This window comes from Nicotiana tomentosiformis, chromosome 6, assembly GCF_000390325.3.
Source record: "Nicotiana tomentosiformis chromosome 6, ASM39032v3, whole genome shotgun sequence".
Classification (NCBI taxonomy): domain Eukaryota; kingdom Viridiplantae; phylum Streptophyta; class Magnoliopsida; order Solanales; family Solanaceae; genus Nicotiana; species Nicotiana tomentosiformis.
The window spans coordinates 132,852,281-132,869,646 of NC_090817.1; the positions used below are offsets into that span (position 1 = coordinate 132,852,281).

Here is a 17,366-nt window from a genome sequence, read left to right on the forward strand (position 1 = left end):
ACTCCTTTTGAGGTTGAGCAATTACGAGGAATATTCAACAATTCAAGTAAGGATAAGCAACGAAAGATAATCATAACTCCAATTAAGACTAAATAATTATAGGATGAGAAAATAATGATTTCAATTAAAGATAAACAGTTATGAAAAATATAGCATGACGATAGAAGAGGTAAAATCTTTGGTTAAGTCAAATAAGGGTCAAATAGACAGTAAGAGTGAATCCTAAAGCAATTATCTCTAATCAAAGCATGTAGAGGTGAAACTAGCAAATAGGAATTCAAGCGTATCAAGAACAACATCATACACGGTGAATATAAGGACATAAGAACCCTAAAATTCCAACTTTCCAAAAATAAGTCTGAGCACGCACTCGTCACCTCGCGTACACAGACTACAATCAACATAGATGGCTCAAATCCTAAGGGGTAGTTTCCCCACACAAGGTTAGGCAAGATACTTACCTCGAATCATTCGACTCAATCCGAAACCACGCTCTTGCCACGAGTATCCAACTCCAAATGTCCCAAATCTAATCAAATCAATTGCATAATGTAAATAATACTACAAGTAACTACTTTAGCTAATGAATTCGAAGCTAAGGTAAAAAAAAAAGGGAAAACGCCCAAAAAGGCTCCCGGGGCCCACGACTCGGAATCAGGTAAAAGTTACCAATTTAGAACACTCATTCACTCACGAGACCACTCGTACAAAAATCATCTAAATCTGATGCCTAGAACTCGATCAAAACTCAAAATTTCGATTGGGGAACTTTTCCCCCCATTTCTTACATTTCTCACTTAATTACCTTGATTAAATGAGGAAAATTACAATAGATTAATGCAATAAAACAAAATTCGAGTAAGAAATCGTTACCCACAAGATTCCTCTGAATATCCCTCAAAGAATCGCCTTCTCCCGAGCTCAAAATCATAAAATGGAGTGAAAATGAACTAACCCTCGATTCCAACCCCTTTTCTGCCCAGCGATCCTCTCCATTGAGGTTAGTCTTGATACTTACTGGGTACCGACCATGGTGTACTCATACTACACTTCTTCACATTTTTTTGCAGAGCCAGGTATTGGAGATATCAGACTTGAGAAGAGTTAAAGCGTGATCGTAAGGATTCAAGGTAGAGCTGCTTGGTCGTCGCAGTCCCTTGGAGTCTTTTCATTTCATTGTACTGTTAATTTTAATCAAACAGTATTGTATATTCGGTCCTCGTGAGCATTCCATGTATTCAGTTAGAGTTCGTGACTCAGTACTACCAATCTTGGGAGGTTGTATATTGTAACTATTTTTGTTGTTAGTTTCAAAAAAAATAGCTACAAAATGTAATTGAAATCGGCTTACCTAGTCTTACAGACTAGGTGCCATCACGACGCTTGTGGTGGGATTTTGGGTCGTGACAGGTGAGCTGCCTTCCTGAGCTGTTCTGCAGCTACTAGTGTCTCTCCTTGTATTTTTCATTCTGTCTATTTTATTTCAGACAGTATTTGAGGTTTTGTATAATCTACTAGATGTCCATACACTTATGACACCAGGTCTTGGCATACACATTGGTAGAATTTGAGTTTTATTATTTTTCTTGGTTTTAAATTTTGTCAATATATGCTTAATTTATTAACTTGGCTTGCCTAGCTGTAGTGTTGGGCGCCATCACGACCTATAGGTGAAATTGGGTCATGACAGATGCGCTAGAGCTCAAAATGATCGGTCGATTCGTTACATTCTCTCCCACTTAAACATACGTTCGTCCGCGAACGTGCTAAGAACTGCTCTGGAGTTATCTGAAATCGTTGTTTAACACCTCGTGCACCTACCCGTGCTACCACAACCCAGTTGAGCACATTTGCTCGAGCAAACCTAAAAATCCTCCATTTTATCTAGTCAAATAAGCTTTAGAGCCAAATTCCAACATCTTAAATCCTCTACCAGGTATGTTTCCAACATATGAATATTGTATTAATCACTACACGATGCACCAATACATGTTTGCATACCTCCACGGAATCCACACCATGCACCGCATAATTCACATGACCATAATAACATCCCCTGATAACAACAGCCGAAATCTCACAAATCTGATGCTCACAACACACCTCATGACCCATATAAGTTTTGTTCCAACTCTTGCAATACTGCTACGACAGAGAAGATGTGTAGAACACATAACCACCTGCCGAATCACAATTTATGAAGTCTCTCCCCCCGACAAGAACCACTACCTCATTCTGGACTGAATAACAATATTTACTCTATAATATACTTCATATAAATCTAATCGCACTGATCCCAGGTCCAATAATCTCGTCTTACCCAGTACAAGTTGCTCAGGCAATAAGCCACCTCAAACACTGCCAAAAATCTCGTATGTTGCCACAATGTGCCAACCAGCTACAGACTCGAAGGCGATACATAAGGAAAAATGAACTCTAGAAAGAACTACTCAACCCACGTAACTAAGTAAACAACTGAAAGGATGTTATGAACCTTCCTCGGGAAATGAGAAGCAAAACACGCAATAATAGATATGGGAAACTGTACTCAATAACACATTGTTCTGGCGTGCAACCCGATCCACACATGATACCATTGGGCGTGCAACCCGATCCAACCATGTTACCCGTGGCGGCGTGTTACCCGATCTAATCAACATATTTGTGGCGGCATGCCACCCAATCCAACCATAGTGGAGGCGTGCCACCTGATCCACACATAATAATCTAAAGAAAACACATATCGGGCCGTAACGCTCATACACACGAAATGCCCGAATATCAACCATAAGCACGCCAAGTGCATAATACAAATCCTAGGGAGACGGGTAGCGTCATACGCTATAAAACTCAAGCACGACTAAGGTACGATATATGATCTGCATCTCAAGAGCCATCTTGCTCACACCATAACACAAACTATACGGGATCTCAATAAGAGTGCGAATAATCAAACTGTCTCACAGGCCACATGGCACAATAGAGTATTACATGAAATAACTGATGATAGAAATAACATCCAAGGCCCGAAAACCCTTCCGAAAACAACGCTATGCTGATATGAGCACATCTGGCCTGATATAGATCCCACATTCACATTTAGATTCATTCACGGACCTCAAACCGATTCTAATCATATCGTGCTTGGCTATATAGCCTCTCAAGGACCCATAATGACCTATTCATGATACATAAAAGCAGCCGTCAAATCCGGAACAAACTTCCATATTCCACAACCAAATGAACTGAGCGCCTTTCAGGCATAAATTCTCACATTAGCGATAGTACCACAATCTCTATACTTGGTTTTAAATATTTAATCAATCAAGTGACTACATATCGTACTTATAAAAATCTTTATGTGGGATACACTCCCACGACCCTCCGCATCAGGTGACAAGTCTGCACATCTATACCACCGGTCACACTAATGTTGTAAAGCAAATCAAGAAGCCGCAAATCAGTACACAAAGCCTCTTACACAGGACACGGATCTCAGGTGATGCTAAAGACAATACCAGCTTACACTAAACATCTGAATTCTTCCCTGATTATCCGAGCTTGTGACATTTTTTGTCAACACCGAACCGCAACCTTGATCCTCAGCTTTCAATTTCCCATGCCGCTCGCTGCACCTAACATGTCAATACGTTATAGTACCAGAATTCCATAATAACCCCTGATCCACTAATAGGATAAACACTTCATCATGAGGACCATTGCCACACGTGACTGAATTCCTATAACCGCAGAAAATACAAATCTAGAATGGTGGTCTAAACCACCATAATTCTGTCGGGATCCGTCTACACATAATAGGACATAATACTCGAATGCCTCCAAATAAAATCAATTACGGCGGCTTTCAAACCTCGCATGTACCGCCACAAATCACATGTATAACTCAACACGCTGAAAGAACTGATCATTGCCACCATCATGCCGATTCAACCATAGCTAACCGAATCCGACTTCTTCTAATTTACTCTGGACTTGCCTTAGGAATAATAATAGCCCCATTCAAAACATCATGAACCCAAATCCACACTCATCCTGAGTGACCTTATTTCGCGAGATCATGTTGTCTCCAAAACCCACGAACCATCTCATACCCTCCTTATGCGCATATTTGCATCTTCAACTGGTACACTCATTCTGAAAATCCCTCTATGAATCCGAAGTTATTTTCTCCCATTCCTCAAATGCCACATCGCAGACCAACCATAATGTAGAACATTCCAAGCCACCTTTCATAATCCACTGCAAAAGCTCAAATACTTAACCATACTACTGGCTCGAAATCCTTAGGCACCGCACTTTAATAAAAACTAATTTTAAACCTACTAGGACCGTTGTTGAGAGTCACCCACTCTGACTTGTTCCCAATTATGATGAAACTCCAAGGCCCTGCTAGCACATGGACACTTTCTCAAAGAAGCAATCGGCTGAATTCCTTTCCTTGTACATCACATCTACATGAAGCATAAACTCTGAGTCTTTCCAAAGCCTGAACACGAATCGACAAGGACAAATATAGCATACATTCCCCCAAATCCTTTGCTCCAATTCACCACTGATGTTTTCTTTCCTTAGTCGTAATAACCCACCAATACACTGATAACCAGAAACCGCACAAGTTGATAACTATGCAATCCAATCATAGATGGTGGGGCTCTCCCACTTATCTTGAAGCTACAATTACATAACCTTGGGACCTGCCAAGGTTCCTTCTTCCCTATTAACATCAGCTAAAAGTCTAACAACGCATTCCAAACTAGAAGTCATGTTGCATCCAAATAAAATCCATGGTCCTAGTCACTGCCCATCACGATTCCTAAATTGCTATAAGCTTCCCTCAAGGCGTGTGGCCATCCTACCACGGAACCCATATGCTACTCTCCCACTTTGGTCAAACCCTCTCCCCTAGGCAACTCCTCGACTTCTATTTTTCACACTTGACCTCCTAACAATTCAACCACCACAAGACACCTCCCACATGTCCTTCCTCGTTCTTCGCTGCCCAATTGTTGCTCCAGACCAGAATCCATTTCTGTAACATTCGATCACATGAGTCACCACCAACTCTAAACATTTTAGAAGATCATCTTTCTCGAGCCATCAATACTAGAAGTACCAGTTCGATTCCGAAATCGCTACACTCTGTTATCTCTGACAACCGCATCTCAGGCACCATTTCACAACGCCCTGCCCTGAAGGCAAATTGAAGAAGACCATAACATCGGTGAACCTTAACACGTTCAACACAAACGACGACACCACATCACAGATGAAAATTTCACCACGCTCGAAAATACCAAGTCTCGTCACTCCATCAACCCAAACTTAAACATTCTCGGTCTGATTGCCTTTCCTCTACCGAAAACAAAATACTGAACCTCTGAATCATGTACTGAGTAAATCCTCCTTTCAAGTCACTCACTGCCTCTATGCATATACAGACATCCTACCATTACACAAACACAGTGCGATCACAATGCACGAATCGTCATAACAATTAATGTCAAATCTCAAAATAATAGGAAATACTGATGCTGAGCTGAAACGATAGGACGACCTTCCGCAAGGCGACGGTAATAGCCCAATCAAATATGCAGGGAGAAACATCATGCACCACATCTGTAGTACCATTACAATTCCTCGATTCCAAATTTATAACAAGTACTTCTTGTCGCATAAGATTGAATAGGAATGAAATGAAGGCATAAGCCTCAAAGGAATCAAATCGCACGATGAGGAATCAAGAAGGGAAGTGCTCCTAACAGTCTTGTAGCCTCTCGAAGATAAGTACAGACGTGTCCGTACCGATACGCAAGACTCTACTAGACTCGCTCATGACTCGTGAGACCTAAGTGAACCTAGGGCTCTGATACCAAGCTGTCACGACCCAAAATCCATAAAGTTCGTGATGGCGCCGGACACCACTATCAGGCAAGCCAGCAATAATTACTTAATTGGGTTCTTATTTTATTATTTTTGAAATCATAGTTTCCTTCAATTTAAATAGTAAAGAATAGGGGTTTACACAGTAAATAATACTATTCTTAACAAATTCAATATATAACAACACATAATCATCCCAAAACCTGGTGTCACAAGTGCATGAGTATTAACTAGGAATATAAAATAAAATACAGCAGTTGTCCGGAATAAAAATAGGACAGGAAAAATGTAAATACTCTAAAGGAGACTCTGCCGGCTGCGGGTCATAATATGGAATGCAGCTCACGTAAGTCCCCGCATGCATACACGCCTCTGCTCTCACAAGACCACTAGTCACATATGTACCTGCACAAAAATGTGCAGCAAGTATAGTATGAATACGTAATCAACGTGTACCTAGTAAGTATCTAGCCTAACCCCGGTGGAGTAGTGGCGAGGGGTCGACATCAACACTTATTAGTGGTCCAATAATATCATGTACAGTAAAGAGGTAAGTAAATATGAGGCACAGTAAGTAAGTGAAATAGACAAATATAGATCACGTGGTACAAATCCCCTCTCTTTACAAGGAACTCAAGCTCTTCATTAGAAATTCCCTCCTTAACCGGAGCATATATATAGGTATAGTGAATCTCATCATGTAGCTTACCATAATTCAAATCCGGGAATTTCACCGATACACAGGCTTCTTGCCAAGTCTTACGCATGATTTCATAGAGATATGATATAGGAAATGCCGAGGCGTACGGCCCAATCCAACATAAAAATAAAAATGTGCACTGCCGAGGGTTGAACGGCACGAACCATAGATGTATCTATTAACCTACCGAGGTGAACGGCCCGCTTTCATGAGAGTGTGGTATATAAATCCTACCGAGGAGAACAGCCCGGTCCCATAAGAAGTGAAATACATAATCCTGCCAAGGCGAACGGCCCGATCCCATAAGAAATGAAATACATAATCCTGCCGAGGCGAACGGCCCGATCCCATTAGAATAATAAGCTTTGATGGATCCTTGACCCCACTCACGAATAAACGTGTGAATTGTAATTTATTTAATGAAAATCCTTTCGATGAAACATATATATATATATATATATATATATATATATATATATATATATATATATATATATATATATCGGAGCCATGCCGTAAGAGGAGGAATATTATCTGATGGCTAATCGTGAACTCGTGAAGTCTCTATAATAGCAAGTCTAGTCTCAAATAGAATGTAAAGCAAGGGAATTAATAAGCGAGAGACTACTCAAATAGTACAACTATAGCATGATATAAACCTAAGCCTACCCGGACAATAACATGAATGTAGCTACGTACGGGCTCTCGTCACCTCGCGCGTACGTAGCCCTCACAACAAGTAACACACATCCATATACAACACCTAGGGGTAATTTCCCCCTTACAGAGTTAGACAGGAGACTTACCTCGTTCCAAAATTCCATAACCGGCTCCAAAGCCTCTCTAACACCTCAAATTGGTGCTCGTCGCTCCAAACTAGTCAATTAAGATGCAACCCAATCAAAATGTACTCTAATATTCATAATTAATCAATTCATAATAATTTCCAACTCCGCTCGAAAAATCGATAAAGCAACCCTCGGCCCCACATGCCCGAATTCCGAAAATTTTCGAAGATAACTATTATCCATAACCTCACGAATTCAACTATATAATTTATCCCCAATTCCATGTCCAAATTCGTGGTCAAAATCTAAAAATACCAATTTCTAGGTTTTCTATCAAAATCCCACAATTTCTACCAACTTTCATGTTAAAATCAACCCATAATCTATGTATTAAATTCACATTAAGTAGAAAGTACTTACCTCACAAAGCTAGGTCGAAATTCCCTCCTTGAAAGCTCTCATATCGCCCAAGAGTGAATGAAAATATGTTAAAAATGGCCTAAGTCCCGTATTAAAAGAACCCTCACTACCCAGCTACTTTCGCACATGTGGTGCTTTGGGCCGCATCTGCGATCACGCACCTGCGGCAAATGCCTCGCAGGTGCGCCTTTCCCTCACCTGGCAGGGCTCTGCATCTGCGGACAAGGAGGGCCGCTTCTGCGAGCCTAGCCGCACCTGCGGCCCTTTTCACGCAGTTGAAATTGCACCATGTATCAGCTGCCTCAGCATTTTTCTTAGTCCAAAAATCGATCCGTTAAGCATCTAAAACTCACCTAAGGGCCCCCGGGATCCCGTCCAATAACATAACACGGACCTGCTCGAGGCCTCAAATCACATCAAACAACATCGAAATCCTGAATAACACCCCAATTCGAGCTTAATGAACTTTGAAACTTCAAACTTCTACAATCGATGCTGAAACCTATCAAATCACGTCCGATTGACCTCAAATTTCGCACACAAGTCACATTCGACATTACAGACCTATTCCAACTTCCGGAATCAGAATCCGACCCTAATATCAAAAAGTCCACTCAGGATCAAACTTCTTAAAATTATCCAAATTTTCAACTTTCGCCCAAATGACCTACGGACCTCCAAATCCACATCCGGGCACGCTCCTAAGACCGGAATCATCATACGGAGCTATTCCCATACTCGGAATCCCAAACGGACGTCGATATCATTGAAATGCACTTCAACTCAAATTTATAAAAATTTTCCAAAACGCCAACCTTCCACAATAGGCTCTGAAACGTTCCCGGGTCATCCAAAACCCGATCCGGACATACGCCTAAGTCTAAAATCATCATACGAACCTGTTGGAACCTTCAAATTCCGATTCCGAGGTCATCTACTCAAAATCACACTTTAGTCAATTTCTCCAACTTAATGCTTCCGAAATTAGAATTTTTCTTTCCAAATCAACTCCGAACTTCCCGAAATTAAAGTCCGACCACGCGTACGAGTCATAATACCTGAAGTGAAGTTGCTCAGGGTCTCAAACCGCTGAATGACGCGCTAGAGCTCAAAACGACCGGTCGGGTCGTTACACAAACCCTTCCTCCCACCCTACCCCCTCCACCCTAAATAAAAATATTATTAAGAGTAATTTCTTTTCATGTTGTAGATAAAGTACTTTCTTTTTTCATTTCAACAAAATGAGTAATTTTTTTTTCATGATGCATAAAAATATTTTCTTTCATTTCAACAAAAAAGTACTTTCTTTTTATGATGTAGAAAAAGTATTTTCTTTTATTTTAACAAAATGATGTAGTAAAAAATATTTTTTTTTATTTCAACAAAATACGTTTTTTTTTTCATGATGCAAAAAAAGTATTCTTTCATTTCAACAAAAAGTACTTTCTTTTCGTGATTTAGAAAAAGTATTTTCTTTTATTTTAACAAAATAATGTAGTAAAAAGTATTTTTTTCATTTCAATAAAATGGGTATTTTTTTTCATGAAATCTCGTGTTTACAGGGCTCTAAAATCGAACCGTCAGTGGAGGAAGATTAGCCTATTGAAAGTGTGAAAATTTGAAAGACGACGTTGCTACAATGAGAAATTTCCACTGGATTTATTGTTCTAAAAGCGTAAGTCAGATTTTTGAGAAAATACCTTTGCTAAGATGATTCCCATTCAAGCATTCTCATTCAATGTCAATGTTGCCTTATTTATTTATTTTTTAATTCCTTATGCGCCCATTGTTTCCTCTACCTCTTTCCGGCAATTATCTGAGCGTGAAACGACCACCATCACCGAAAAAGCCACAGATCCTCCATCATTTCCGATCAAAAATCGACCCTGTCTAGCCCCACTTTCTCGTCTACTCCCCTTCACAGCCCCCAAAACCACACAAGATGAGGGAAACGACTATCGCTAATCATCGGAGAAATCTCAGAGCATAGGTGTCCAACGCTTTTGTCTTTTTTTCTTCTTTTTTTTCGGGTCAAAGAATTCTTTAATGTGGTACTTTGGTCGTGGGTTTTAAGCGGGTACGAGGCTTTTTAAGTTGTGGGTCGAGTGTTGTGCTTAAAGGGTGCCACGTGTTATGTCATCAATATACAACTTTGTTGGACGGAAGGGGCATATATTATGTTGTCACCTTTCTTAAATACAGACAACTCGAAAACAGCCTTGTCAAATATGCACTTGCATGACTATTCTAAAGTATTTTATAACTTTTTGATATCTTAGTTCAAATAGATTAGAAAAAGCAAGGGCAGATTTAAGCGCGAAAGCCTTCCACGGTAAATTACATTGAATATATAAGATAAAATTTAATTTATACCTTTATATTTTAATTTTAAGAAAAATGATATTGTATATCCGCTCTCAAAGTAATAGCCGAAAAATATATATATTTTGTATAGATATATATTTTGTATGTTATACACAAAAATTATACAAATTTTATATACTTTTTCGGCTATCGAATGTAAATAATTTCTGGGGAGGGCTAAAAGTAAAAAAAATCCAATATTTTATATTTTAAATCCTGACATAATCTAAAAACATAACTCAATAGTCAAGAAAATTTAACCAGCTCCACTGTATAGGAGTATTATTGAAGTAGTCATTAGAAAATGAAATAGATAGAATATTTTTCATTATTGTAAAATTGAAAATTTCATTGAATTCTGACGGAAGAAAAAACAGAAAAGATAAAAGGGGAGGAAAGACTCCTTCCAAAAGAATCCTACCACCCATTCATTAATTCATTTCAAGCTTTTACTAACTTTTATCCAATTCATGTCAAATGCATCACGACTTCTTAAAAACCTCAGTTTTCCATCACTCTACAGATCTCCACATTCCGCCATTTCCACAGCTCCTAATAATAAACCCATAACCTCCATGGAAGTAGAAGTCAAGCTCCGTTTACCAAACGCCGTTTCTCACCAACGCGTCTCCTCAATTCTTTCACCTTACCACCTCAAAACCCACGCCCAGGAAAACATCTTCTTCGACGGAGCCAACTCTGAACTCTCCTCCAAACTCGCCGTCCTCCGCCTCCGCTTCTACGATCTCGACGCCCAATGCATTGTCTCCCTCAAGGCTAAAGCCGTCATTTCAAACGGTATAAGTCGTATTGAAGAAGATGAAGAACCTATTGACCCTTCTATTGGCCGCGCGTGTGTTTCAGACCCCTGGCGGCTTTTATTGATTGATTCTTCGCGGGTGATTCAAAGGGTGGAAGATGAGTATGGAATTGGGGAAAAGCAGGGTTTGATTTGTTTGGGTGGGTTTCGGAATGTGAGAGCGGTGTATGAGTGGAAAGGATTGAAATTGGAGCTTGACGAAACGCATTATGAATTTGGAATGAATTATGAGATTGAATGTGAGAGTTCGGACCCGGAAAGAGCCAAGGATTTGCTAGAGAAGCTTTTGAAGAGTCATGGTATTGAGTATTCCTACTCTACTGTTTCTAAATTTGCCATTTTTCGCTCTGGAAAATTGCCTCAGTAAGTCATACTAGTACAATGTTATGTTAGCTTCTTTAGAAACACTATATTGCGATTGTTGTACTTCAATTTATTGGAAGCAAAATTTAGACTTCTCAAAAGCTAATGGGTTCAGAGTTCAGTTCTGGAAAGATTATTCAGTCTTTTTTAATGGAGAACGTTGACCATGATTAGCACATGAATTAGGACTCTCGTAGTGAGATTATATTTAGATGGCTTTAAGAGATATTGTGCAAAAGCTGATAATATGCTATAATCTGGTAGTCTTGACAGATAGAGTTATCCGGTAGGAGATAGCAAGTCTGGTGCATCGGTTTGGACACTAAAAAGAAAAATCTTAAGCTTCAGTACTTTCTTCTTTTCATTTACTTGTTAGCTAGTATCCATTTTTAATGTAGATTCTGTAGTAATTAAGAATTCTGCAGCTCCTAACGCATACTAGGTGATGATACAAATTTTGTTGTACTGATTATATATGTGATCTTTACCAGTGAAACTAAGATTTCTAGTGCATCTCAAATGGTATAACCAGCCACAGGTGGACACGAGTTTCCTGCCCTATTAGGTCAGAAATGTGGAATGAAGATGAATATGTTCAAAACTAAAGGATAGAAGTTATAGGCATTCAAAACCAGTCTTAAACTAAAGGAACTCCTTATGCAGCAACTTGGACCTTTTGTTGTAAGTTGTAACCCATTGTATGTCATTCTTATCGACAGAGCATAGTTCTTTTTCTGGGGTTACCCAAGAACTAAGTTGGAAATTAGGTCAATTTCCAAGAGCTAGAACTTTGCAATTGAATAGCATCGAAACAGATAAGAACCATTGACATTGACTTAATGGTAAAGATTTCACTAGAATCTTTTACCCTACCAAATTAATCTCGGAATCATATAAAATGTAGTATGATCTCACTTTTTCTTCTTATATGGTGGTTGATTCTCTTCTTCCTCGTCATCCTCATCATCATCCTCTTCATCGTCCTCATCGTCATTTTCATCATCTGAATCATCTGAATCATCATCATGCCCTCCATTCCCATTTGCCCCAGCATCATCTCCATCTGAAGCATCTTCATCATCATCATCACTTCCTTCATCAGAATACTCATCATCATCGTCATCATCATCAGTGTTCTCATCATCTTCGTCTTCATCATCATCATCCTCAGTTTCACTTGAATCCTTGGTTTCATTATCTGGTGCCATAGCTCTTTTAAGCTCACCAAAAGGAAACCTATAATGTGATTGAGCATCAAATGAACACTTCTCAAACTCTCAAACAGACAGACAAAAAGAAACATAAATTGAGCAGGGAAGATCAGAATTTTTCAGTACCTCCTCTCCACTCCAAGAAGGTCCGAGTACAAACATAGAAACTCACTCTGAAAAATGGCATCTGATTTAGCACTTATTTATCTATGAAAGGAAGCAAAATAGTAATAACAAGAAACACCAGGACAAGATCATACACTATATATTGACAAGGGTGGAGCTAGAGTATCAGGTACGTATTCGGATGAACCCTGTAGTTTTGCTTAGACCCTATATTTGTGTTAAGAAATCTATTAATATGTATAAATATTTGATTGTGAATCCAATGACTAAGACAGGCTATGGATTCGGTGGCAAGTCGGAACCCATAAACTTTAAATTCTAGCTCTGCTTGGTGTTACAAACTAGTCATGGAGCAGCAACTACCAAAAACATAAAGCAAGTTGACTCCAAACATTTATATCCCCAGAGATATCCAAAGCAGAACATCATTAGACAACAACATATAGTACCATTTTTCTAAAGAAAGTGTTGTAACATCATATTTGAAACAAAAGCAGGCAGTGTAATGTGGACAGATAACAGCTCCAACGACACAATCCAAGAAAAGAAATTCAAGTTTCCATCACTGAAACTTGTATTAAGAGAAATAGTCTATGACTAAAGGGCTAACAATGTACCATGAAGAGAAGAGAAAGAAGAGATTTTTGAGCAGCTAAAGCAGTTTCAAGCACCACAGAGCAAATCATTCTGTGCAAAGCCACATTGGTGGTGATGGGAAGTCTCTGCACCTCCATTGAATAGCTGAAGTAGGAGTGGTTGCCAGTACAGAAGGGTTCCTCAATTGGGTCAGTGGTAGTTGAGGAGGTAGGGTTTTAGGTATTTAAGGCGTATATCTGGTTTTGTGTCCAAAACTAAACAACACAACACGTGACCAAATCTTGCCCGGCCCTGTCAACCGTCCAAGCCCCAAGGGATCCCAAAAAATAAATATATTCCACTTTTTGTCTTTTTATAATTGTACTTATTAAAAGAAAATTGTACTACTTGTTAGCTGGTTAAATGGTAAGTTCACATAACTAATGAGTATGTTTAGTTAGTTCGTACAAAAGTCAGCATAACTAATGATATGTTTTGGTTGCTTTTTCCATTGGTTGATATAAGTAATAAATGAATAAGTTATACAACAAATCTATATATTATTTATGCAAGGTAGAATGTGGAATAAACATGTACTTAGTATACATGTATTAAATAATCAAATGATCAAAAAAAACTCATATTTATTTTAAATTACACGTTGTATAATTGAAATAAAATAAACATTTAACAAAAAATAATTTATATATTAATTCACGCATTACTAATCCTTACATAACTAACTCCTTCCTGAATATAGCTAAACTTTGCATAACTAATTCATGTATAACTAATCCCTACATAACTAATCTTTATATTACTAATACTTGTAGATCTCTAACCAGCAACCAAACAAGCCCTTAGTGGTAGGTTTTTTTGTTCCTAATTTTTTTTTAGATGTGCACAAAGTACTTTAACTTCACAAAATGGAACCTCCTCTTTAGTGACATTAATTTTGGATTGAAAAGTCACGTGTCTCGTACATCAGCGATTCTCAGCCTTTAAGGGCTGAATCTCGTTTTCATTAATAAAATTCATTTTTTAAAAAGAAATATAACAAATGATTGCATAACAATTGATTTCGAGATCCACCTCTAACCTCTAATCTACCCATAATTGCATGATCATTTTTACTTGTCTTCTTGAGAGCTCAAAAGTCGTTTTCATTCCTCTTTGTTCTACTTTAACTTTGTTCTCATGCTAGCCATTTGTTATATTGGAAATAACATCTTTATCTCTGCAAGTTATGTGTAAGGTCTGCGCATACACTACTCTTTTCAAATTATACTGAATATATTGTTTTTGTTGTTAGCCATTTTGATAATTCTTTACTTCAATTTCCCTCACTAATAAGTTCCTTTACTTTGGCTTATGAGTAAACCCTGGGCCATCGTGGAAATTAAGGTTGTCGTATGAATAAGAGGATTAAGAAATAAGATTTTCTTTTCGCCAAAAAAATTCAAATTGAAGGTTGCTTTTTTCACATGGGTAACAGTAACTTGAGTCCAGTTTTTGCGGGTCCGTGAGCTATTTTCTCAAATTCCAAGCTCAAATAACAAGGATGAGGGGCTTGCAGATGTTGTATACTTTAGGAACAAACCATTGCAAAATCATTACTTTGTGCACTCTGAAAAGCATAGTTGTTTGTTGGGATCTTTCAAGAAATCACATGATAAGAGTAATAGTAAGTTCTGATTAAGTTCGAAAGGGGTACGTTATTATGTGTGTCAACACATTCTCATTCCATTTGAGAAATTAGTTAGAGGTCATCAACTGACCTTCTTGTTTACAAGCTTTTCTCTCCCCCCCCCCCCCCCAACACACACACTCTTTTTTTTTTTGAAAGCACACTTGTAGACCTCTCTGCCCTTTTCGGATAGAAGTTGGGTCTATTCTTCCAAGAACTTACTTGTGAGAATTCACTGAGTTTGTTGTTATTGAGTGGAGAGTGTCATTATACTAGCTTACTATGAATATATAACAAATTAAAATTAGTTGATGGAGTTTTGTTTAGGCATGTATTGTAGACATCCACGTTGATATTAGTAACATATTGGAAATTGGTAAGGACGATGGCACACAAAACCTGATTTTGCAAATTAATTTGAGTCAAACCTCATTAACAATAATATATGATTAATCAAACCTACACTTTTGTACCTTCTGGACAAAGCAGATTCTCAGTCAAAGATCCGGAAAAGCTTTTTCCATATACCCACACTGTATTCCAAGCAAATAAATTAGTGGAGAGCGAGATAAAAGAAGAAATCAAAGTCTTTAAACAAGAAAATTGATGCACATGTTTGGCTTAGAGGTTTGCACACACCGACCTTGGGATGAAAATCATAGATAAGAGTTTAAATTTCAGCAACGGCAAAAACGCTAAATAATTTTTTCTCATATACTTAAGTCTCGGTAGGTATAGTTATCTATACTTGCGTGAGTAAAAAATAGCATATACTGAACTGATTCGGACGCCACATTTAAAAAGAATATTGTTGCTTAGAGGTTTAGGTTTCTCTCTGATGCTATTAGAAAAGCTACTCCTTGCATTTTGGAGTGACTAATCACTAATCCCTAGAGCAAAGGCAAAAGAGAAGCAAAAGCCGAGTAGGGCTAATGGCCCCAATATATACCCAAGCTTTTTCCACGCCGTGATTGATGGCAATATAACTCTCCAACATTTCTTATTTCTCACTCTTTGAAAAAGTCCCAATTCACACTTGCCATATTTTGGAGGGAACATGGCCTTGAAATAGTGAATACCCCACAAATCATATTCAACATCTCCATCTTTCTCTTTTAGTCATTCTCAAGTTTCAACTACCACCCCAACAAAGTAACAGCCACACACTAACGAAAAAGCAAAGTCCAAATGTCCAATTTCTCATCATTTCTTTAGCCTTTATCTTTTCTTTTCCTTCAATGTCTTAACTTTCAGCTTTATAAATATTTCCAAAACACATTTATTTTCCTTTCAAACAACACAACAAATTAGCCATGGATTGGTTTTCTTGGCTGTCCAAAACAGAACTAGAGCCATCACTTGTTTATGAATATGGCCTAGCATTTGCTCATAACGAGCTTGAACAAGACGACATCCCTTACTTCAACCACGAATTTCTCCAAAGCATGGGAATTTCTATAGCCAAACACAGGCTAGAAATTCTCAAACTTGCCAAGAAAGAGAGAGGAGCTGTTCCAAATTCCATGTCAAAGTTTCTCCTTGTAATGAAACGTACCAAGAAACGTTTTTCCAAGTATTTTAGGACATGGGTTCTTCGTAGCGACGAATCAGCTCTTGCTCTTGTGCCTAGAAGAAGTTACAGTTCAAGAGGGAAGAGAACAATGCTTAAGATGAAGAGAAACAAGAGTAGTGTTGTGGCACCTAAGCAAAATACTTTATTGCTTACAAATGGTAGTCCTATTTTCATGCCTAGTTCAAGAATTAATAGTTTTTCGAGTCCTATGGTTCATGATCTTCGTGGTGATGAGAAGACGGAGCTAGATTATAGTGATTATTGGACTTCCTCAATCAGGTGGGATTCAATGTTTCAGAATCTGAAACCTACTTAAATTTTCTTGTTTTGTTTTATGGACTTAAAACTTGATTGGGGAGAGATGGATTTTTTATTCTCCCACCAATCTTTTTTTGGTTTTGGAGTTTCGCAGGTTTTTGTTTGGGTGTTTTAATTAGGAATTTTGGTCAGTGTTTTTTGTATTAGTGGTGGGGATAAGCATAATTCCACTGATTGTGTTGATTTGATGAGGATCTGTATCATTAATTAGATCGTCACCATATGGTTGTGTGGAAATATGCAGATTGCTTAATTTTGAAAATATCATTTTATCGATTAGTTTATTGTAAGCATAGTGATTACACCATACAATTACGGAATCAGTTTTTACATAGTCCATAAAATAACGAACTTAAATTATTTTAAAGTATCATAAGATACGATGATCGATCTCTTTAACCTTTTACAAAATGTTTTCCTACTTTTGTCTTTATCAATAGTTTCAAAATCTAGATTGTGATAACATATACTCCTACTAGTATTTTTTTTTCCTCTGGCTTGCCTTTTGCGTCGTTATCG

At 38.1% G+C, this 17,366-nt stretch overlaps 3 protein-coding genes across 3 annotated transcripts; 2 read left to right on the forward strand and 1 right to left on the reverse strand.

Moving 5' to 3' along the window:
- The first annotated feature begins 10,583 nt into the window (after window positions 1-10,583).
- LOC104095706 (triphosphate tunnel metalloenzyme 3-like) lies at window positions 10,584-11,457 on the forward strand. Its single transcript, XM_009601889.4, has one exon. It carries the CDS (start codon window positions 10,644-10,646, stop codon window positions 11,358-11,360), a length of 717 nt encoding a protein of 238 aa, XP_009600184.1. The 5' UTR covers window positions 10,584-10,643; the 3' UTR covers window positions 11,361-11,457.
- A 536-nt stretch (window positions 11,458-11,993) lies between these two features.
- Window positions 11,994-13,619, reverse strand: LOC104095707 (uncharacterized). The gene is made up of 3 exons (XM_009601890.4): window positions 13,311-13,619; window positions 12,694-12,740; window positions 11,994-12,592 (listed from the first exon to the last, which is right to left on the reverse strand). The coding sequence occupies exons 1-3, from the start codon at window positions 13,425-13,427 to the stop codon at window positions 12,268-12,270; spliced, it is 489 nt and encodes a 162-aa protein (XP_009600185.1). The 5' UTR covers window positions 13,428-13,619; the 3' UTR covers window positions 11,994-12,267.
- A 2,446-nt stretch (window positions 13,620-16,065) lies between these two features.
- On the forward strand, window positions 16,066-17,126 carry LOC104095708 (uncharacterized). The gene has a single exon (XM_009601891.4). The coding sequence runs from the start codon at window positions 16,270-16,272 to the stop codon at window positions 16,843-16,845; it is 576 nt and encodes a 191-aa protein (XP_009600186.1). The 5' UTR covers window positions 16,066-16,269; the 3' UTR covers window positions 16,846-17,126.
- The last annotated feature ends 240 nt before the right edge of the window (window positions 17,127-17,366 follow it).